General features: G+C 32.1%; 1 protein-coding gene across 1 annotated transcript; it reads right to left on the bottom strand.

The window, feature by feature from the left end:
- Positions 1-3233: 3233 nt before the first annotated feature.
- On the bottom strand, positions 3234-25169 carry LOC133196165 (anoctamin-4-like). Its single transcript, XM_061332095.1, has 24 exons — positions 25141-25169; positions 20615-21092; positions 20278-20353; positions 19180-19280; positions 18943-19021; positions 18430-18510; positions 17472-17489; positions 16611-16667; positions 14806-15148; positions 13838-13894; positions 13461-13555; positions 12473-12684; positions 11212-11367; positions 10069-10105; positions 9848-9957; positions 9444-9577; positions 9036-9270; positions 7666-7795; positions 7422-7555; positions 6975-7055; positions 6767-6858; positions 6094-6261; positions 5488-5553; positions 3234-3327 (listed from the first exon to the last, which is right to left on the bottom strand). Exons 2-24 carry the CDS (start codon positions 21077-21079, stop codon positions 3234-3236), a joined length of 3021 nt encoding a protein of 1006 aa, XP_061188079.1. The 5' UTR covers positions 21080-21092; positions 25141-25169.
- Positions 25170-25865: the final 696 nt, after the last annotated feature.

The raw sequence follows: 25865 nt of genomic DNA, 5'->3' as shown, positions 1-25865 counted from the left end.
AATTTTAAAGTCAAAGGTCAGAGTCATGCTAAACTCCAATGGATGATTTGAAAAAAAAAAATCATCTTTGTTTATTTGTGAAGTTAATTGATGATGATCAGGATATTTCATCCTCAACAGAGAGAATTCAACCTTATTTCTAAAATAAAGGTCCAGTTCAACTTTGATAGTGGTACATGTACATTGTACCGGGTATTTGAAACAAGCTAATTCAGAGAATTTCTGTTCCCCATTTAAGGGAAAAAGAAGAAGGTGAATATCTGTAAAAATATGCAGATGGAGGAAGAAAAGAATAAGGTCAACCTTGACCTTTCAGCTTTTGGCCTTAAAGTCTTTTTAAGTTAAGAAATTCATGAAAAGTTTCATTACAAAAGCTTACAGAGAACCAGTTATCATCTGAAAACTATGTACATGTATGCAACATATAAATTTCTGACCTTGATCTTTGACCTCAAAATCAATAGGAATAATTTTTATCAGTCATATTGACTAAAGGTATAAAATTTCATTGCAAAACCTCAAACAGAACTAGCGGCGTCTAATGCTAGATATCATATGAATTTTTCACCATGACCTTTTGACCTAAAAATCCAAATAAGTCTTCTTTATGTCATTGGGAGTTATGATATTTCATAGAAGAAGCTCAAGGAAAACTAAAGTATACATCTGGAAACTATTTTTTTCGGCATTGTATGAATTTCTGACCTTGACCTTTGGACCTCAAAATCAATACAGGTCCTCTTTAGATCATTAGAAGTTATGATTAGACCACTATTAGTTATGATACATAGCTTCACTGAAAAGCTTAAAGGGAACTAAAGTTATCTTCTGGAAATTTTTATTAGCAATATATAAATTTCTGACCATGACCCTTTGACCTCAAAATCATTAGGGGTCTTCCTTAGGCTATAAGCAGTTGTGATATAAAATTTCACTGCAAAAGCTCATAGGCTTTTTGATATATTGTCAGGAAACAAAAGTGTTACACACAGACAGAATGAGAGACACTTAGATGGACAGATGGGCAGACCCAAATTAATACATTTACCCCCATTTTCAGTTAAAGCACATGAAAAAAAATATATCATCCTGAATTACTAATATGCAATATTTAAGGATAATGAACAGAATACCGGTAGGTCATAACAACAAAGATTTGCTCTCAAAGGTCAAGACCAAAGAAAGCCCTAATGGATCCTATCCTGATTTACCTATCTGTGAAGTTTTAATTTTATACTAAGAGTAGGCCACCCACAATAGAATCAAACATGACATCTAGACAAATAAACATTCATGTAGATGGAGGACAGTCAACAATAATACCCGGTACATAGAATGTTTTGCATTGTAATATATGACCAAAAATGATCAAGGAGAAATGAAGTTAATTTAAAAAATCTAATATCAATTACTAACACAAAAATAGTGGTCAAGGATACCCATTGGAAGGAAAACACGAAATATTTACTCTATAGAAAATAAATTAACATTTTGAGGGAAATATACAACTTCTGGAGGGTTTAAATGATACATTTAAAAAAGAGTATTTCTGATACATGTGTCTAGATTATAATGAACTTGAGTATAAAAATCAGGCACTATATTTACACAAACACAGAAATGAAAATACATTTATAAATATTTCCTCTAACAATAGTAGAATGTAGAATTTTTTTTTTAATTTTGGCAAAAATTAAGCAAGATACATCAATTTATATTTAAAAAAAGATATATATAAATATGTCAGAGAAATTGTGTAATGAGATACATTTGTAGTTCCTGATTAAAGAAGTAATACTATCTGTAGCACTTTAGTTCTTTCTGCTTTGTAAATTTGAAATACATTTACTATATTGGAGGTACTGTTATAGATGCTTAAAGATTTTAATTATAAATACATCATATTATGCACTTTAGTTCAAAACACTTTTAAAAGTGATAGTTACATTTGCACTTTACTGAGCTTGTTTAAAAAGTCCTTAGCACTTTATAATACAGTCACATAACCATATCTATGGTATTTTTTTCATATGATACCTGCAATATTAATTAAAATAAAAATGAAAACTAGCTTCCTTGACCTTAGATTTACTAGAAATAAAAATGTCTTCTAAAAAAAACCCATGAAAATTAATAATGAGGGGCATGAAATACTTTCATTTGTAGTGTTAATACATGAAAGTGTAATCATTTTCCCACTTTGATGAGCATTTTAACTAAAACCCTTTACACCTGCAAATTTTTAGGAAATCTCTTGGTCACACACTAATTATAAGTGCTGGGATATCTGCATTCTGGTCTGTTTTTTTCTTTTATGTCTACCATCTCTCTTGGAGCTATCAGTGTAGACCACTTTATCACATGTCTAGCTACTGGAAGAAAAACATGCATGTACTTTCATAAAACAATACACAAAATGACACTAATCCTCAACTCATCTCTATAATTAGTATTAAAAATCCTCATTATACACAAACCCATATTACTCAGCATTTAGTCTATCTACATGTATGTTAGATTCAAATTTGTATTTTAAATGTGAACATGCATATATGGATTGTACTTGATTTTTATTTCTTTGACAGGAATATGAAAAGTCTCACCCCTAGACACTGGAGTCAGCTGTTATGTTCCCTGTAACAAAATACAATACATAGTGTTTACACAGTGAAGAGTGTTCTATAAGAACATCTTTTGCCTATTATGCATACATTGCAGATATGTAAAGTAAGTAATTATGAAAAGTCTAGAGCTTATATTGATCATCTGTTATAAGAAGATATCCTTGAATTTTCTGTCTTTCTTTACATTATAGGAATGTCATACGTTTTTATACTAATAGTTCATGCTGGTACAAAGTCAATACTTCTCGAACAGGAAAACATTTGCCATGAAATTATGCCCATGTTAGAAGTCAAAGTTTATATCCTTATGAATTTTTCAAAAGTGAATGACATTAAATACCTATATATTTTTTATCAAGGAAAAAAAAAAAATCAAAACTTCCTCAAACTTTCTTCAATTCTTGTTAGAATTTATTCACAACTCATTAAAATTCACAACTTTCTGAGAATACCATGTCAATAGAAACCAGAAAAAAACAAAACATACACTAGAACATAACCTAGCTTCTTTCAATTTGCTGAGGGAGAATATCTTTTATAGTTTTTTTTCTTTTGCAAAATATATTTTTTGGGGGTTAACTTGACAGCTGAAGGAATTTGTTTATGATGTCATACATGTAATACAAACGTCATCTTTAATGACATACCATTATTTATCTTTGGATCCACTCCAGAAATACTCAGACCCCTTCCTGTTCCAGCACTGTAAATAAATGTTTCCGAATTACAAAACATTTGATTCCCCATGAACAATGATGATTCCACAGTACATTAAAAAAAATCCTGTATACAATTAACATCAGTACATGCACTTAAACTGTTAGCGTGCATGCTATCTCTTTGTTTTATTTCTTTGAGTATATGACTTAATTATTTGGATAGATAATCATATTATGTTGATGGCATTCCTCTTTCTACAAAAATCCTGTAGAAGAGAATATGTTATAAAAGAAACATTTTCACCCATCCCAAATTCCAAAAGAATCTTTTTATTTGCATGTGAGAAATATATACATCAGTTAGTTTTGATATAAAGTTGTTGTTGACAAAAAAGTTGTCATAAATAATTACTCAGTTTACAGTACTAGTAAAAGTACCTCTTAAGAATCAGGAAACAATATTTATTTTCAAAAATTCAAGTATACTGTAACCCAACTATTATTCATGACTTTTTTTTTTTTTTTTTTTTTTTTTTTTATACGATTTGTCAATTTGAAATCCATCCTCAGCAATTTAACTTTTCATGAGTAAAGAAACATTCTACACAATGTTTTACATTGAGAAATTTTCACGCATAAACAAAGATTACAAAACTTGCAGAAAAGATTAGCCATACTAGTGACCTTGTGTCAAGGTCATGCACTGTAATCATAGTCATTGTAGTCAATGTGTAAAGCATGAGCTCATTTGCACATAAATTTTCAAATAAATGCACTGCATAAGCTTTATGAAAGCCACAGAGTGACTAATAAACCAAACAAGTTATTCAAAATAAAACACAAGTTTAGGTTGGTGAAGTGGTCTTCAAATTAATTTGTAGCAGCATTCAATATGCAAGCAGCTCTATGATGTTTTTAAAAGGAGAATGTCAACAATAGTTTTTATGACAGCCCCTCTATTCTTCATGCATCATCCATGCATGGTTATATTTAAATGCACAAAGCACAAAAATATCCTTAAATAAACCAAACATTTGCATATCATTAACTAGTGTTCTAAAGAGCAAAGAGCAAGAGCCACTTAGGGCCTTTTTGGGCCCTGAGAATTTCTGAAAAATCGAAACTGCTCAGTTTTGGTTGAAAATGCAGTATTTATAACTTGGACCCTTGATGACCGTGTATCTATTGAACATGACGTACTTTTCTCTCTAGTCAATGCATTATGACGTCATAAAATGCGTCATTTTCCCCGTTTCCTCTAAATTCCCTTAAAAATAGCCAAAAGATGAGGTATTTTTTCAATTTTTCATATAGAGCACAACCTCTGATCCAAAATATGCAATTGAATAATGAAAGATCTGTTTCTGAAGATCACAAAACATATTTTAATTTTTGGATCGTGGGCTGTGCTCATATTTTAATTCTTTGCTGATGGTAGTCAAATACGCATGATTTCTGCAAAATTCAAGAACATTGCATTTTCTCAAAGCCTGTTTTCGAATACCTGGATTCTCAAAAAAAAGATTTGTTATAGGAAATGAAAGCACTAAGTCTCTACTTTATTCTGATATGTGAAATGGGACAGAGGGTGATAGTCAATTAACTGATATAAGGACAGGGCCATTTTATGCATAAAGTGAACCTAGCTCTTTTAACGGCAACATTAAATACAAGAGGCTCATGGGCCACAAAGCTCACCTCTTTCTCATTAACATGTACATATATTGATAATTAGATGAAACACTTCATTTATTATTACCCTAGCTGAACTACAAGCCCATTGCTTCATACCAGTGTTATAAATAGTAAACTTCAAGATATTGTTCTTTACAATATACATGCAATCTTAATATAAAACTCCAACACTGAGACAAGGGTCTATAACTTGCATAAACTTGAATATGGAATACGTTTTATCAGTTGTGATCCGGCTGTCCCAGAAGGAAGATTTTAAATTGAACTCTGAATGAACACTACAGTATAATTATTATATTGTAGTGTTTTTAACAGGCAAGCTTGATGAGTCTCAAGCAATGGGTTTATGATGCATTAGAATATAAATTTGAACATTGATAGATATTACATGGCCTGGCTCTAATTGTAATTTTGGTAATTATAAATGCAAGTAACAAGCGTGAAAGTCAAAAAATACTCCATCAGAGCAGAACAAGCAACAATAATCAAGTCATGCAGTGACTGCCTACCTGGCAATTGTGGGGGTACTTATATCTCTCTTAACTATATACCATTGATCAGATTTATCCTGGGCCCTGATAGAGAAGACATGCAGAGAGTATATACACACCACTCAAAATCAGTCAGCAGAGAAAAGTAAAAGAAATAATTTAGACAATCAAACATTTTAATACCGCTAAATTGCTGTGTCCGTGCATGGTTTGTGAATTAGATTGAAGAATGCCAAAGATTACTTTGTGGGTCAGTATTAAAAAAAAACAGCTTATTGGGTTTTGTTTTTCAAAATGTTAAAATTATCAAACTATTGTGAAATTAATTGGATTTTCAGTCTAATTAATTTACCAGTGGCCAGATGGGGGGCATCAATTATTATTCTATATGATCTGTAACAAAAGGGCGTAAGACTTTAAGTCACCATTTTTTATCTTAAGAACATAAGCATGTTAAAAATGTCTTATATCAATACAGCACAATACAAAAATAGAAAGTGAAAACAATATTAAAGCTACTCAAAGGGGTTAAAAATCAGACTTGAAAATTAATTACTTTATTAAACAGAGATAAACAGGGGGAAAAAAATAAAACAGGCCATTGATAATGTGCGTTATACATACGATGCTGGGCGACTGAATTCAGCCATCTCACGAGGGGCTGAACTAGTCTCTTTGAACACATTTTCCTCTGGTATTGCTGTATCTTTTAAATCTGCCTTATCTCCCTTTGGTTTTCCCACATTGTCATCCAACTGAACGAATGTATCATAATTTGATGATCGGTGCTTTCTGTTAAGAAGTGAGGGGTGAAGCATTAATTAGCAAAGAAAAACATGAGTGTGCCCAAGCTTCCATAACTATAGGGGTTCAGCAAAAGAAATGAAGCCTATAGACTTAATAAAAAGGATTTCAGTGACATTCTTCCATGCTTTGTATAGAAATTTATTTCTCCATAATTACATTCCTTGTTTTCAACATGCACTGTATAGAAAAAGTGTACTTTTAGAAAGATAATTACTACTACTGATTTTCTGCATGCAAATTTGACAAAAACTGAACTCTGGGTAGGAGAAATAATTGACAAAGGATCACTCAGGTACTGCCAGGTGTTTATATATCCATCATCGACTGATCTTACCTTACATTGTACACAATTGAAATTTGGTCAATACTCTTATAACAAGTTAATACAAGTTATCAGTCAGAAGAATGGCCTGAATTAAATGAAATATTTCACCTGTTAGTAAAAAAAGGCACACCAAACACACACACACACACACCAATACAAGTTTACCTTTTCTTCTTGTGCTTAGGAACCAGTTCATTGTAGTTAATGGACTCAGTGTTCATGGCATTTTCCAAGATTTTGGCAACTTGATATTTCTCCTGTAAAATAATTAATAGTTTTATTTCAGAATTGGAATTGATCTTATGATCTAAAGCTTCTTCACAATATTTTCAGTCTTTCATACTCTGTGCACATGGTTTTGTTTTCAACATACCCTTCGTATAGAGAGCTGGACTTCCCTTGGAACATCTGGTATCAGGTATGCTATGATAAACTTTAGGGCAAACACAATATGCTGTAAATGAAGAAGAAACAGTTGATGATTAAAGACAAATGTATTTCTATTACAGGAAGAGTAAACAATTTCTTTTTATTTATCCTTCTGATCGAGTTTAAAAAGTTCTTGTAAATTTCATGAGTACATAATATTCCTTTTGCTAAATAAAGTGAACATTGATTAACAAATTTTTGACTCCAATAAGTAAACACATCTATATATCATTCTTTGTTATCTAGTTAATTTAGATATAATAAATGTGTGACGTGCAATACATCAAATGCACAGTGTGTTTGCAATACAGGGTAAAAATATCAAACTTGTACACAGGTTGCATGATCATACTTATCCCAAATTCAATTTGTTGGGGTGGCAGGAAATTACCTCAAAACCCAATACAATCCAGAGCTTTGTTGCTGTGTCGAAGTTATATGCCCAGGATGATGTAAAACCAATCAGGAACCCATTGGTTATCACTCCTATTGTGTTCACCAAGTCAAGAATCCCGTACCATTTACCTGCAGGAATTCCAGGAAATATAAATATTTCCACAGTTAAACACAATTCATTGAAAACAATGACTTTTATACAGGTATTAATCTGTACACATAGTAATTTGGACCTGTACCTATGTCCTGTCTAATATAGGCTACAGGACGTCTATTACTCCACAACATTCGTCGAGCATCAATCCTAATATCTATCAGATTCAGGAGAATGGCCATCAAAGGAGCAAGAGGAAAGGATGCTGCAAACAGCTGAAATAAAAATGTCAAAGATTTCTTAACCTGTTAGGTTTATATAGATAATGAAAGATAATACATACTGTATACTAAAGTTATGGATATTTCTCAACACAAATAACAGTTGGTTTACAATAGTTTGAAAAGTTTATAGATGGGGCAAATTAGTTTTCAAACCAGATGTCAGTTAGAAAAAAAAATCTAAAGCTTCATCATTTTATGGATTTAGTTATACATCTGGAAATATACATGGAAAGAAAGACTGATAATAAGTATCCCTTGTGATACATGTAGTAAGTATTTTCCTAGATGCATAATCTGTGCAAGTTTGATCGAGAGTCTTTTGAAAATGGACATGCTCCAAAAACTGATGCAAAAAGAGAAACCAAATAGAGATACACATTGCATATCTCAGAGTAAGCTAAATAAAATCTTTTTAATCAACATTATTATTTCAAAGGTATTATAATTGGAAATATCAATTCAATATGCTCAATCTGATTAAAATAAGATCCTTTGATTCGCTCACATAAATCACTACACAAGGATCTGAAGAAACCCCATTCAGGGTCATCTCCTAGTGACCTTTCAATTATCCAATCAAACATTTGCTTGCAAGAATTTAGAAGTATCTTGGAATTCAGTCTCAGAAGTGAAAGCCCCAATGATACACGAACGGAAAATTGTGACCTGGTTTCCATATCCTGTCAAAAGAATGACCACAGTCTTTCCTGTAGAGAAATATATTTAGTATTTGCTTTTGTCTTGTTTTCTAGCTCTTTTGTTTTGTACGAAATGATAAGATCTTCTCCACAGCTACTTCTACATTCATTTTCCCGAATGTTGCTTAAGTACGATCTCTCTGATTTGTCAAAATTTAAATGAATATTTTTATTAGAAAGGTCACCAGGAGATGACCCTAAATATAGTTTCTTCAGATCCTTGTGTAGCGATCTATGTGAGCGGATCAAAGGGATCTGATTTTAATCAGATTGCAATATGTAAAATAAAAGTTTAAAAATCATATACTGTAAATCACTTTTTTATTTGCAAGAACTTTTATTTTTGTGTAATTAAGCCAGACTGTTTGCTCCCTAAAAAAGTTCATTCTTGTATTTAATACTAAGGATTTCATGTATATAAAACAATATTGGAAATTTGTGAAAATTTTGTCTCACAAATAAATATCAAATAAAAACCTCACAAAAATAAGGTGTTGTGAAAATTAAATAATATTCATAGTGTCAAACCTTACCATTAAAAATCCATACTGTATGACTTTCTCTGTGTACTCATTCAGGGTGAAGTCACCAAGAGGGGGTTTTAACCGTTCCCTCTCCAAGAAATTGGACAACAGTTTTTTATTGGCTTCAAACATATCCTTTGCCTCTTCAGTGTTGACCCGATTAATTTTATTACAGCAGTCACATGGACAGGCATTGAATCGACAGCACCAATTAGGACGGAGTCTCCATAACTTTCTCAACAGTCTAAGTAAAAAAAAAATTAACAAGCTGCTTTTTTTTTGTTTTCAGTTAAGCATTGAAAGAAAATTTATCATTCAATTCTTGTCTGTTTTGAAAAAAAGAAGTTTCCATTGTTTTATTTGATTAAAGAAAAGGCCTTTTGAAAGACTAGTTTTCTTTATGCTATATAAACTTACGGAAGAATCAGATCCTTTAAAATTCTTGGGAATGGTCTGATTATCATAAGAATGAGGACTTGGAAAGATAGCTGTGACATACACGTCCCCCTGTCTCCTACACACTCATCAGTGTAACCAAATATAGAGAAACGCTGAAATGACACCATCAAAATACTACAATAAAGAAACATCTGTGTTCCACATACAAAATGGTAAAACTCAAATTCTGGTATTATGTCTTTTCTTGCCATCTATTTTTTCCTCCGTTTTGTCTTACAAAACATTTTTCTTTCATGGAGATTTAATTTGCCATGTACTTAAAAATAAAATGCCAATAACGAAACATCCATGAAGATGTGGTTGATTGAAACACAGTTCAAAGTTAAATGAATATCATAACAATGATAAGAGACTCAACTTACTCCTCTGAAGAATGCAATGTAGAAACAGGAGGCATAACTATTGACAAATTGAAAAGCAAACATTTTGGTGACTAAGGCATCATCATATCTGGTCTGTGTTCTGTGATTTTCTGGAAGAACAAACCAGAACTAGACTTTAAAAATTGCAACCAATTCATTCACTTATGAAACATTTATGCTTTTTCAGATTTCTTTTAATAACTTAAAACACTGGCACTTACCCCATTCAGTGAGCTTGAATGCCAGTATTTCATATATCTGAAAACAAAAGAAATGCCAGATTTGTCTGTTGATGTTTCCCTAAAATAACATTTACCTCAATACTTAAAGATATTGCTTACTTAATCTAGCATAGAAGAGCACACTGATAAAATATTGGACTGATTTTAACAAAAAAAAACCTAATACAAATGAAAACCTCTAATACTGTAAATAATGAGTGTAAACCAACTCTTATTCGGGTGTGAGAAATATCCTCGAGTTTCGCGACCTATGTTAACTCGTGAATAATGATCGCCACAAACCGTTTATTTTCTTTTGTATTTGTAGAGAATGTTTCCTCACTCGTGAAAATTAATCGTCGCAGATTGATTTCAAACTGACGAATTGCAAATAAAAGATGACATGAATAATAGTTGGTTTACAGTAGAAGAGTAGCTTCCATCTTTGCATAGGGTTAAGCTGAATTGTAGAGAATTTCTAAAATATGTTCATGAACATATTTAGTTTAACTATTCCAGCTGATATAATGAAGGAGTAAATTCTTATCTTTCTTAGGATAAAAATGGAGACAGCATTGAGTAGAGCAGATATAATGAAAAAAAATCCTTTCTTAGCTTTCCTAGGATGAGAATGGAGACAGCAATGAGGACAGTTGATATAATGGAGGAGCGATTTCTTACCTTTCCTAGGATGAGAATGGAGACAGCCTTGAGGACAGCTGATATAATGGAGGACTGATTTCTTACCTTTCCTAGGATGAGAATGGAGACAGCATTGAGGACAGCTGATATAATGGAGGACTGATTTCTTACCTTTCCAAGGATGAGAATGGAGAAAGCATTGGGAACAGCTGATATAATGGAGGACTGATTTCTTACCTTTCCAAGGATGAGAATGGAGACAGCATTGGGGACAGCTGATATAATGGAGGACTGATTTCTTACCTTTCCTAGGATGAGAATGGAGACAGCATTGAGGACAGCAGATATAATGAGGGGGTGATTTCTTACCTTTCCTAGGATGAGAATGGAGACAGCATTGAGGACAGCAGATATAATGAAGGAGCAATTTCTTTCCTTCCCTAGGATGAGAATGGAGACAGCATTGAGGTCAGCAGATATAATGAGGGGGTGATTTCTTACCTTTCCTAGGATGAGAATGGAGACAGCATTGAGGACAGCTGATATAATGGAGGAGGTGATAAGGCACTGAATAGCACTCATTCCTGGACAGTAGTCAAAAGTGATGAACAGACGATAAAGAATTACACCTGTCACGCTTATTAAGACAATAGACATCTGAAATAGAGAAATTATTGAGTAAAATGGTATTACTTACTTTATTAGTTTATTATTAGTCCCCTACCGGTGAAACCGGAGGGGACTATAGGTTTCCTCTGAGTCTGTCCATCCGTCTGTCTGTCTTTCTGTCTGTCCCTCTGTCAGTCTGTCCCACTTGGTTTTCCGCACTTTTCCTCTAAACGCTTGCAGATATTGAGCTGATTTTTGGTATGTGAGTGTATCTTGATGAGTTACAGATCAAGTTTGCATTTCGTTCCGCTTCAATGATTTTTGACGGAATTACAACCTTTTCAATTTTTAAGGGTTTTCCACAATTTTTTTCTAAACGCTTGCAGATATTGAGCTGATTTTTGGTATGTGTTTTTACCATGATGAGTTATAGATCAAGTTTGCATGTCGTTCCGCTTCATTGATTTTTGACAGAATTATGGCATTTTTAATTCTTAGCGGGAACCAGATTACACTTGCCGGTAGGGGACTAGTATTGCTAATGCAATACTCTCAGAATGCTTGTTTTATCATGAAACATGGGGCATATGTGTTCCTGGTTGCCAATATTTGAAAAGTGTGTAAAAAAAGGTATTATCAATAAAGATATGTGAAAGTGGATATTGTCTCTAATTTTTAGTGCTGCAATTGGACACCAAGCTTTTAGTTCTCTATAATACAGGAAGTTTCATTAATACCTTTCCCCATTACAACTGTGTTTAGAATCTTAACTTAACCCAGGGTCTGTCTGTCTATCCATCCATCTGTCCATCTATTACACCTTGTATCTCGAGAACTGGTATGAATTTGGTATTTTGGACATATAAACGTTGAATTCAGTTTTCCTGAATTTATTAAAACCTTCTACGTGGGATGTATTTTTATGTCAGTTTGTATTAGGGACAGATATTATGAAACACCCTGTATAATTTAATCCTAATCATAGTAACAGAGTATTTGAAACCCACTATTTCCTCTCTGAAAATTTTACATACACTTTGATTTATCTTTTAGGTATAAAATCTTCTGATCAATACACAAATCAATCAAAATCAAATTTTTTATATATTTATTACAAATATGAAAAAATAAAAGAAAAAAAAGATGTAATTACCATAAATAATAATGTAGAGGTGGAAACCATGTACTTGAGGATCTGTTTTTTAAATGGATAAAACCAGTTTGGTTCCTGGGTCACTGGGTCCTTCTTGACCTTTAACCCATAAAATTGAGGTCGATCAGGTTCATTGTGTTCGAAGTTATCTACATCCCATTCATAGGCCAGAGTGGCATTCTTTCTCTTCCACCGCTCTAAGAAAAGTGTTCCTAGTGACGAAAAACAATTTGTTTGTCTGTTTACTATCCAAGTTGAGCATCCTTGTAAAAGATGGCATTCTTACAAACATTTCATTTTTTTCTTTTACTTGGTAAACTAACTGTGCAGCAATAGAACATGAATGACTATGTATAAAGTCAAGTTGAAACTTGAAAATATTTTGAAATTCTGTATGGTCCAGGGCTAAAGATTCATCAAAGGAGGGATTTCTAATTCAATGTACACATTTTCCTAAATACATGTAACTCTTTACACTGTTCAATGAATATATGTATGCATGATAAAAATTTCCTCCCTTTTTTTGTGATAAAATTGAATGAAAATTGTTATTTCTTCAATCTCTACACTTGATTGATCTGCATGGTCACATACTTGCTGACACAAGCAAGTACATGATTGGATCAAAGATCTAATTTTAATTAGGGTAGAATGATTTTTGAGTCATCAACTCCTGTGTGCAAGAAACAAAATATTTCATTTATTTGCATTTCAGATACTGTATACAGGGTTATTTTTGCCTCATCTTATTTTCGCCCTCTTACACCTGCAAACAATTTTGCCCTGTTTTGAATTTGCCCAGACACAGTTTTGTTTAGGAAAAATAATGTCATTTTCTTTGAATTCGCCCCGTTTTAAATTTGCCCCGTTGCAACAAGGGTGAAGGGGGCAAAAATAAAACAGGGACAAAAATTTTTCTGTATACAGTAGTTGGAATAAATTTATGAAAAGTATAGAGGGGAAAAACTACAAGCTATGAAATACATACCCCATAAACATATGATCAATGCAAAATAAGGAGTGACATCGTTGTCAAATGAACTTCTTACTGTCTCCAACAGCGCCTGTACTTCTTTTTTAATTCTGTGTTAAAAAAAACAATTTCACTGTTTTAAAATAACATTATCACAGCTTAGAATAATATAAAACATGGCTTATATTAACACATAGCATGTCTTTGATTAATGTATCATGGCTTAGAATAACATGTATCATGATTTACCATGCATCATGGCTAAGACTAACTGTATCATGGCTTACAATAACATGCCATGATTTAGATTAACATATATCATGACTTTATTAATATGTATCATATGACCTAGACTTATAGAAACAGAGAGATACAGGTGGATAAAAACTTACCTGGTCTCTGCTGTATCATTAGCATAAACAGTGAATTTGGATTCATTTTCTTCGACACTGAAATGCAAAATCAGAACAAAAAGTTTCATCACAGCTCTTTGTATGATTAACAAGAGGCCCATGGGCCACATCGCTCACCTGAGCACATTGGCTAGGAAGAAGCAGAAATCAGTTTAGTATTGAGCGGGGGGGGGGGGGGGGGGGGACTTAAATTTATACTACCTAAGGAAGCTCCCATATCAATATTACTAATCATAGCTTTGTTGTTCTTAAACAGAAGAATTTTAAAGATTTTTTTTTCATATGTAAAACTCTGATTTCTCATTGTGACCCCACTCTACCCACCCTAAATTTGAATAAATTTGAACTTACACTCCCTGAGGATGCTTCTATAATAATATGACTAATCATGGCTTTGCTGTTCTTGAGCAGAAGATTTTTTCAAGATGATTCCTATATATTCTTATGCAAAACTTTGACCCTCTGTTGTAGCCCCCAATCTCTGGTGGTCATAATTTGAACAAACTTGATTCTACAATATCTAAGGTTGCTTCTGTATAAATATGACTAACAATGGCTTAGTTGTTCTTGAGGAGGAAATTTAAAGAAATATTTCCTATGTAACTTGTATGATCAGGTTCTTACAAGGGATATATAAGTTTTCCTTTTACTCTGTTTAATGATTGGAATGATTATTAGGACACCTCTGTCTGAGGGTACATGTATATCACACAGTCACACACTGTGAACAAAGCAAGAATGCTTTGTGGCAAGTTTGGTTGAAATTGGCCCAGTGGTTCTTGAGAAGAAGTCGAAAATGTGAAAAGTTTACAGACTACAGACAACAGATGGATGCCGGACACTTTTTGATCAGAAAAGCTCACTTGAGCCTTTGGCTCAGGTGAGCTAAAAAGTACAATCAATAGTAAAAAGGGCAATTTTTTCTCCAATGTATTTTTTACCATTACCTGAGATATAAACCATACAAGAATATCCCAAATCCCAGTAACATTGGGATCCATAGACTGCTGGTCATCTCTCCTACCCAGGCAAAGTACAGAGCTATCATCTCACCGAAATAGTTTCTGATTTTCCACAAAGGCTGGAACTTATAGAATACCGTCCATGTGTCCTGGAGGGCTTTACGGGGGTCTGTTTCCAGGGCCTCATGGGTTTTCTCCCCCTCCAGGTCCACATTTGCTTCAGTGAAATACTTGTCCTTGAGAATAGACTGGTCCTCTTTACATTCTGACTCCTCATGAAGGATGAACGAGTCAATGTAAACACCCTTCATAAGAAGGTAAGGTAAACCTGTGTAAGAGAATGAGAAAATTTGTTTTAGTAAAATAAAATAAAATTTGAGATAATTCCTAAATATTTTTATTATTTTAACATGATGTGATGAATCAGTTTGCTCTCATCATAATTTGCATAAACACTAAAGGAATTATGCATAAAATTATCACAAGAGCAAACTGTTTGATCATCACCATAAAACCAAAAAGAAACAGACAATTATTTACATTTATTTCCTATGTAGCTTGTAACATGAGATTTGATTGGTTAGCAAACTGGGTGTAAATTTCCATACATTCAGCTGAAGTTGGGGGATAAATAATGTGACATTACAATGAATAGTTTCTCTAGAACAAAAAGCCAATAACGTGACATCACTATGCATTTTAGCATGTAATATTAAATCTTATCTATAGTTTGATATATACCATAGATTGGACCTAGGTTAATATATAAGAAATAAATTCATTATTAGGTCCAATTAAAAGTATACGGGGGATTTCTCCTGGATTGTATTCCATACACCCTATGGCTGAAGGGTGTATGGAATACAACCCAAGGTAAATCCCGTACACCCTTGACTAAACCTGGATAACTTGAATATTATACCTGATCCTTTATTCAATAAAGAAATGAAATATTAATGTTATTTTTATTCAATAATTAGAAATTTGTCTGCCAGTCCCTCCCTGTCCCAGTGTATTGCTAAGCCACACACAGTGAGAAGGCCAATCAAATAGCCTCATGAAGATATAAAGCTATTTCCTTATTTGTATAAGTTTTATCTTGGACAAAGACATTTGAAAAAATGTTAATATTTATTAACTATACAATTAGAGGGATTCCAATGAATACAAAAGTCCAAGACATCAAAAAGATATAATAAGTTCTCTATGAAAGGTTTTATCAGCTGGTATTGTCCAATCGATTAGGATCAATTACTTTTCTGAATGATTAATCATGTCTGGCATTGCTTAAGGGGACAATACATTTATGAAATTGTTACAACTGTAATACAAAAAATGCAGCAACTGTAAAGTAATAACATAAAATGTTTGGAAAAAGATTTTTTTTAAAAATTTTAACAATAAAAACTATGAACTTCTTCTGATACCATTGAATGTTATTGGTTGTTTCCCTGCAACAGCCCCTTAAAGAAGAGTTATTTCTAATTATGAATTAAATGATCCAGTCATCAAATACATACAAAAACGAATTATTTTCAAATATTTCAGGTCCATACAAATTATATCAACAGTAATTTTACTCAGAGTATTTTTTACTTTAATTGTCTTTGAATCAGCTAGTATATTTGTGACTTGGTATTATAGTCCAAATTAAAGGGTATATTATCTTTATGAAAGCATGGGGGATGGGAGGGTAGGGGGTTGGGAGGGGTTGTTAAATGTGTATATCTTTATCACAAACTGCTAATCTCTGAACCACTTCGACTCAAGTAAAACTTTCTCTGACTTACTGTGTATTTTCCCTGGTATGTAGAGTTTCTCTTCAGTGGCATCAGCATGATCAATGACTGTGATAAAGAATAATCTACCATTAATACCATATCATACAATCATGAATATTACACATTTATCATGTTCTGCAAGAGAAGTGTTGGTAAAAGTCTGATGCCAAAGGAAAAAAGGTCCAGAATATATTATTCATTATTTGTAATATGAATATACAAGTATTTCTACAATTTCATTTCAATTCTGATAATTTTTTAATCTTTTTTTTTAAGGGAGGGTGTGTTTCTAGATTCTAGACAACGTGTCTTAATTAATTATAATAATTTTCAAAGACTAGACATAATCATGATTTATATAGCACAGTATATACCGGGGTAATACATATAATATATGTATATTGATAAGTTTATTGCAGTGAGTTCAGCAAAGCTTCACATAAAACCTTCTATTTCAGAACAAACAAATAAGCATCATACAAATTATGAAATAAGTATATGATATGTAGAAATAATTTCACATTTGGAGATTGTTTTAAATAAAAATTCACTCTAGTTGCAAGAAAAAAAAACAATGTCAGTAGTTTATGCTTAATTTCAATACATTTAGACATTTTATATACTACGGCACACTCTTTAAAACTCACTAAACAAATACATGTATACACATTCACTATCAACACAAGAGTTTTTCCATACAAAGCATTATGAAAATTCTACGCATTATTTGTTGCAATGAGATTTTTTGTAGAATGACTAATATTTGATTTTAAATGCAAATGGAATGTTTTGTTCTTCAAGCCAAACCAAACACAAATGCATGGAATCATTGGTACAATTTTCTTCCCCTGCTTTTCAACAGATACTTACTAAATTCATCATTTTCATCTATAGACAAAAATTAACACAAATGTAAATTAGTGCTTACCACAACAAAACTAAAGACAACACATAATACTTATTTAAAACACAATAAGGTACTGTTATATTTTGTGCTATATGATGAATTACAATTTGATTTTAATTAGTATTTTTTGAGAAGACAGATTTGTTACTTTCCACAAATATTGAACTGAAAATAAGAGAAGTATATTAAGGGTATTGTAACCATAAATTGTATGTGTGGACATGGGTTAAAAAGGAGAAAAAGTATGATACTGTTTGCTATAGATTATCTATCAGATCTAACAGTATATCCACCAAGAAATACATGTAACACTAATCAGTGTTCGTCAGTGCTCACCAATTTTTGAATCTTTCCCTCTGTCAGCTAATGCAGAAACAATTCACTTATTTTCCAGAAAAAATAACTTGCATAAAAAAATTGTAATAAAATATTGGTATCAGTCCATTTATATGTGATAGCTTTTGACTTCAATACAGCTATCAATTATTAAAGAGACACCAGTAGACATAACACTTCATTCTACCACCCCTTGACTCCTAAAAGGTCATTTATTTTAATAATAGAAAAGTTAATGGGTTCAAACCAAGGAAAAAAGTACAAATTTCTTTAAGGTTTGGTATCCTAAAGACACTATTTATCTATATTTTATGATGTACAAGTATTTTGTCAACACAAGATAATTTAGTGGAGTCACACTGCATCTGTTTAAAAAAAACACAATGGCTGTAAGCTTTCTCTCTAAAAATTCTTACTGAATTTCACTGAGTGTCAGTTAAACTAAGTGACATGTTTTTTACCAGAAAAGAACAAACATGTGAATTACAGGGTAACTAAAACACTATATTTTCTTGCATGTTGCTGTCAATTCTTGTGAAGGGTTTTTACAGTGTAGAACACACACTGTGATTATCTTCCACTTACTGATTTTGGTATCAGAGGTGCCATCTTTCTGTTTAGACCCAACACAGGGGAGACAAGTACAAAACCCAGACTCAGCATCCACTGTCAAAACAAGGATTTTATGTTCAATTTAATGTTCTGAATGCATTTAGAACCAGCACAATTTACCAAATTTAGTTGATAATTGGTAATGACAAAGCATCATCATTTAAAGCTTTATCTCAATTTATCCTTTGATATAAAGATGGTAATCAAAAACTCTATACCGTATATTCAGCTATAGATGGATACTTAATTGAAACATTTCTCCCAGCTTTAATGCTTATTTCATCTGAATAGTTCACTATGTAGAAAGCTTACCAATGTTCCATGAAAGTCATATGAGCTGAATGTTTTATACCCATAGGTCAATAACAAATCAATATAAACTGGCATGTCAAAAGTTCATAGATCTAAAGCTCATTCTAAACCAATTCACACAAAATCAGCAATACAAACTGGTATGTACCAGAATCTCCTTCAGAATGAACATACCTTTCACTTTCTTAGCACCGCCTTTGTCTTTCTTCTCATCTTTGGTTCTGATGTCAATGTTAATGAGAATGTGATCCACCTGTAACACATTTCATGCACACGATAAACTGAAGATAATAGTCTGAAAATTTTTAATCTTCTTACCCATAACTATATTGATTGATAGAAATAAAAATTCTATAATCTCAAAACCTTGCAGCTCCTAGCTGGGAGTTCCTGACTGTGTCTACAACTTACCAGCATAGAACGAATGGCTGGACGGAAAAAATGAGTGGGATCTTCATATCCTTCATATAGGTTAATTTTATCCATCATAAATGGAGCACTTACAAAATCCACTAAAAATAGCAAAATTTTAAATAATTCTTTAAATCATACACAAAGAAAATTTTAAATATTAAAATTTTGGTAAGAAAATTTCAATTTGATAGCTGTTCATATCTCATAAAGGACAAGGTATAGTTAAAGCAGAATTTGACCCCTTATTTGATATAAAAATCAAAACACAATTAAAATTGTGATAGTTTGCAGTTAAAAGAAATTCAAATGATGCCTGTTTTAAAATCAGCACTAAATTTGATTCAAACCATACACGAAGACCATAAGAGGTTGCCAGAGTAAGACATTTTATTGAATTTTCTCAATTCCAATGGAATTTCGTCAAATTTGAGATGTTTCTCACTTTGGGAAATATAGAGCACAAGCTTGCATGACTGAGATATTATACACAAAATGCATGTGATACTTCTGCATGAAATAACAAAATTCGGTAGATAGGCAAGCTTGTGCTCTCTGTTTTCTGAAACAAAATGTGCTTTAAAATTGATGAAAAATTGCACAAGATGAGAAAATTTGTAATTTGGCATATTTTGTGACCTTTGTGTAACCCATAACTTACACTCAATACTCTTTTTGTATGAGAGATGACCAGAGGTTTGTAATGATGAACTATAATTATTGCATCAACTTCTTATAGACACCCCAAACCAGGGATCAAAAAGGGGCCTTAACCTATCTTGTCCTTTCACAATATTGTGAATTGAATTCATATCATTTTTATCAGCAAATAGTTCATATCTTGTTATAGTCATCAATTGCATAGTAATATTATGCATGCAACTACATGAATACTTGAATTGACTATAATTTTTATGAATATGCACATTAAATATTCAAAATATTTTTCAGGAATCTATTGATAATGCATCAATATACCATCTGATATATAGACCAATCTAACATATTAGATTTCCTTTTGAGATTATTAGCCATTACCCTCTACATCACAAATGCTAATGAATAGATAAATTTGTTCAATATTTTTAAAGCACTTACTTTCATTATCTGTCTCAAAATATTTCTCAAAAAATTTACTGATGCAGTTCCTTGTTTCCTCTGGATAATTTGCACACTGTTAATGGATACAATTCCATTCAATGTTAATGTCATTTATACCATTCATTTTACAAACTGTGATTGCATTTCCTTTGATATTTTATTGTAAACATTTGAATCATATCATGCAACTTCCAGTATTGATGTCTTTGTTTGAAATTACTAAAAAAAATAAAATATTGAGGAAATAGGAGCATTCACGCTGAACATCAAACAATCAAAAACATTTCAGATTGAATTCTTTCTACTTTGGAACAATATATGAAGAATTAATTACCCCATGAAGTGGCATTTCCATTTTAACCATTTCTGCCTCTGCACAGAGTCGTTTGAAGGGGCAGTGTAATTTCACAAACACATTCTCCCCGATGACTTCCTTTTGAATATCGAACCCCTCCTTTGTCAGTGCTGCCTCAAACCTATCTCTCTTTTCCTCCTTTTTTCGTAACTCCTCTTGTTTTTCCTTATCATCTAGGTAATCATTTGAGTACTTATTTTTATGAACCAGCACATAGTCTATACGTTTTTGCTCCGGAATCAAGTTTGGACCCAGTTCTGTGTACCTTCGCTCAAATGCCTTCATCTGAGGATTGCGTTTGAGGTGACGTTTCCTTAAGTTGCGAAATTTGACAGTAGAAGTGACAGCAACAAAGGACCCCATTGGAGGATCTCCATCTGACTCCTCTTGGCTGTTGTCAGCAGACATGTTTGTCATGGTTAACCGACCCCCAGATTTGGTCATGATTCTCAGTCATCTATAAACAAAATAAATAAATTGGAAATTAAATCTCAACAAATACTCCTCTTAATCCTGGATTATTACAAGTCACTCATACCAAACAGATCTCCTCTACCTGCACAATAACACACTCATACAGTGTTATTATACCTTTATTGGTAAACTTTAATCTATGTAAGTATATCAATTAATGTAAAGTTCAAGAGATCTCTCCAGTGTGAAGTATTAAAGCATTCTGAAAATGAATTCCCATTTCAGCAGTTTCTAATAATTATCCTCACAAATCAAACTTTACACAGTGCACTTTTCCTGAGTCCTGAAATTTATCTTTTGCATCACATGCACAGTGAAAATGAAGAATGCTTAAATGACAATATAATTTTCCTAGAAATGTATAAATTCACAGCAATGTTTTAAAATGATACATCCGATTTTTCTTTATCACCATGCATAAAATATGAACCCTAGAACATCTTAAACCTTATTTGCCAACAATAAATAAAATCCCTCTGTCAACATGACAGTCCATTTACAAAGTATTATCAGCATTGCCATATAAACACATCTGGAAATAAGCCCTGCAAATACTGGTATTGATTTCTAGAGTTATTTCACCTGAGTTGCTGTGGATGTTGGAAGTCTGTGATAATGAAACCTGTAATTTTATACCTGACTGAAGTGTCGTTTAATCTGAAAATGCTTAATGTCAACTTATTTTTTCTCATGGCTTTGAACTTTTATCAAATCTCAGTTATTTCTGCAATCATTAAAACATTTTTAGACTTTAGGTGATAGGAAAGGATCTATATCAAAGAAAGCTAAAACTTTTTAGTATCTACAGTGGGTGAATATAATCTAAAAATAACCATAAAATGACACTCTGATTCAGATTTACAAGTTGAAAAAGTGCTGTTGATCTACCGTTAGGCATATTTAAATGGTTATGATATATTTATGCACAAGCAGTTATATTTTTTTTATTCAGGATTCAATATTGATCCTTGCAAACTGTTATCATAAGATTAAAAAAAAAAAAATAGAAAATAAGAATTTCTGCTGCATCCAAATATTGATATTTTGCTAATGAATCTAAAAATATTTGTATATGATCATATAAATAGTGTTATTTATACTGTACAGTATAATACTCTTGTCACTGATTGAGGAAACATATTAATTAACAAGGAAAGATTCATGCCATTAATGAAGCCTTCAGACTAAATTTCCCTAAAACCTGAATTCATATATAGAAATTTATATGTTCTGTCAATTAAAAGGCTGGGCAATTATACCAATATTCCGGTATATCATGGTATGTTGACAAAAAATATCACATTGCAATACATTTTTGTAATACCGATATACCGGCAAAATGCATGGACTCAGGAATTCTATCATAAAATATAAAAAAATTGTCAGAAAGGTTTGTGCATGATTATGCCAAAAGCTGTTGTAAGGGTGTATTTACGATTTATAGTTGCATAACCATAATTTAATCTACAAGATATCTTTTATTGGTAATATTAGTTATGTACATTCTACATATAAAAGGAAGTTAATATAATAAGCATACACCATTTTAAATTTTTGTTGAAAATATTGCAATACATATGGCAATATTGTTAAAAATAACACAATACGAGTATATTGCAATATGACATCTCTAGCCAATACCCAGCCCTAGTGAATTATAACAAAATGTACCTAACTCTGTCAAAATTCATTGACATTTTTTTTAAAACCTATTACTGTCAAACCATATACATGTATTTTCATTGTGTCAAATTTTCGTAGTTTGAGGAAAAAATATTGGTTCAAGGGGTTTTGATTGTGTGGATGAAGAAGTGCTGAGTTGTTATATACTTTTAAATGTAACACGAATTTGTGGGTCTCTTTATGACACGAAAACAATGAAATTAAACCGCCCCCTTCGAAAATAAGTGATTTCACAGTAAAATTATTTTCCGTGGACATTTTTTTTTCTCTCTTCAGCAGGCCAAACATGCTTTTAATGAATTGACGCTTACAGTGTAGTGATTTTCATTCCCTGTGGCTTTAAAATGTATTGTGAATTTAACAGAAATAATGAATTACTTTTATAACAAAGCAAAATCAACCATCCCTGGCACTTCCTTATAAATGTGTTTTAAATTACTGTATTCCTATGAGAGAAGAAGATATTTTAAGATTTATTTTCTTCTTTTGTTCCCTGGTCCCTATAATGGCTCCAACATGACACCCCTTGGACCATGATTCAAAGTAATCTGAATCAGCAGTACCTGAGGCTGCTTGCATATCAATATATGACTAATTATGGCTCTGATGTTCTTGAGAAAGCTTTCTAAATATTTTGTCCTTTATACATTCCCATGAAAAACTTTGATCTCCTATTGTGACCCCATCTAACCCCCTTGTGTATGATTTGAACAAACTTCAAACTGCATTACGATTTAGCTGGGGATGATTGCATATTAATAACTACTGTTAATCATAGTCCTGATTTTTTGAAAAGATTATCAAATCTAAGATCTTAAAAATCCCAGTGCTCTACAATATGAAAGGCAGCCACATATAAATTGGAATCTTTAATTTACTTTGTCTAGAAGCTTTCACTTAAGTTTCGTTTTTTCTGGCCAACTGGTTCTTGAAAAGAAGATTTTAAATAGCTAGCCCAATCCTATTTTTGCCTTTTTCTTGATTATCTCCCCTTGGAAAGGAGCATTGCAGTTTCTTGGAACAATTTTGAATACCAGGCTTTTACCCAAAATGCTTTGTGTCTGTATTGTTAGCAAAAGGTCCAGTTGCTCTTCAGAGAAGGAGTCAAAAATGTGTATAGTTTTCTGATGAAAGGTAAGAGAGAGAGAGAGATGGATGGATGTGAATAGTAAGAAAAGCCCTCTTAAGTTTATAACTCAAAATGAAAATGTCATCATTTAGATGAATTTATCCCAATTCTTATTCCCACTACTAAGTACTGAATAATTGAATCAGTTAGAAGGAATCATCCATCAAAATTCAAACTTCCAACAAATGAGATTTGCTGCATTTAAAGGATCATTAAAAAAAATTTTTTATTAAAAGTAAATTATTTACCGGTATCAAATAAAACATCTTAATTTACAAAATTTGTCTAAATTCTGTCATCCAATAGATAGTGAGTGGGAAAAAATTGTTCTTTCTTCTTAACTTTGATCTCCTTCTGATTCTTGGATATTCAAATCAGCATAGTTTAATAAGTTAAACTTCTGATTACAAGGTATCTGTATCACACTAGAGCACTACATGTACTATTCCAATGCTAATAGGCTGCTAATATCAAATTCAGAAATATCTTCATATAACAAACAGGACAAAATAGAGGATCTGCTCTGTACATGTATATGTTTTCTTTCATAATCATTGACTTAGTCACCTTGAAGTTTCTATCTATCATTTTAAAGTTTGGCAAGAAAAAAAAAAAATATAATCAGAATGTAAAGCTGTGACAGAGGGTCCTATAAAATTATGAATTCTTTAAAAATTTGTCCACATGTCTAATTTTGATATTGGTTAGTAAAATTAATCATATTTTTAACTTAAATCCTAAGATAAAAATAGAAAACACTTCATAGAAAGTGTAAAAAATATTGAAAGGGGGGTATTCATTCAGTGGAGGCATAAAAATACCATAGAGTTAAATTCCATAGTCCATACTTAATTAATAATTTATTAAATTGATCATGATAATTCCAAATCTCTATATAAGAAAAGTCTGCAAGAGTTCACAGTATTTAGGTTTTCAAAATGCATATTATACAGTTTTCAGTTCTTGGTGATTTTATTATTACAAGTTCCAACAAACAAGGAGCCTGGAGTAGAAAGCACCAGCTGAGCACTTACCCATGCACTGCAGATGGAATATTTATGAAAACTTATCCTAAGATGTCACCATCACTTGTGGATTATATTTAGCATTACACTAAAATTTGATTAAGTCATATTGTCTTATCAAATCTTAATGAAATTACATGACAGAATGCACGTTGCGAAATATGTCGTATTGTTTATATTCAAAGTATAGTTACCAAGTACGCGGTTATCCTCCTTCTCATTGCCTTTCATTTTCTAAATCTCGAGCCCGATTATATATACAAACAAGAAAATCAATATTCATGACGTCCCTTGTACCCTGTCATTTTTCTAAGATCTCTTAATTACGAGAAAAAGATCACAAGCATGAATCGAGGGTGTTTTTGAAATCAAGAAATCCGGGATATTTCGCGCCAATTCTGTACCGCCCTCAGATGGTTCGCCGAAATGTTTCGCGCTAAAATCGGCGCGAAACATCTCACATTATTATTACTTCATAAAATTAAAGTCAACCATTATAAACATGTAAAATTATTTCACAGTTATGGAAAAATATTTTAATGCAGTGCTTAAGCTAAGAATTTGCCTTGTCGGAAGAAACAGAGCGTAATTAATTAACATTTATTATTAATTTAAAGTATTTTGTTTTTTGAAGCGTCATCCCAAGAAATCCCGTCCGATTTAGCTTTGAGCTGAACTCAGTACAAGTGCTATTAACGCTAATCACCGATATTCCCCTAAAAGTGATTCGAGACAATTTATGGCAGAATCTAAGAGAGGTGGATCTAAGAAAAAAAATTACTTTTACAAATATTTTCTTCGGATGTCATTGATAATTATAGCATTTATTTCCTTTAATATGCTCAATTATTTTGCTACAATGCGTTCTTCTACTTTTTTGCATGTGGAATTTATTTCAATTTTATTTAGAATTAATTAA

The sequence above is a fragment of the Saccostrea echinata genome, unplaced genomic scaffold, assembly GCF_033153115.1.
Source record: "Saccostrea echinata isolate AGI-Se365-2 ecotype Australia unplaced genomic scaffold, CSIRO_AGI_Sech_v1 ptg000030l, whole genome shotgun sequence".
Taxonomy (NCBI): Eukaryota; Metazoa; Mollusca; class Bivalvia; order Ostreida; family Ostreidae; genus Saccostrea; species Saccostrea echinata.
The sequence above is the reverse complement of the archived record's forward strand: the minus strand, read 5'-3'. Positions and strand labels throughout refer to the sequence as shown.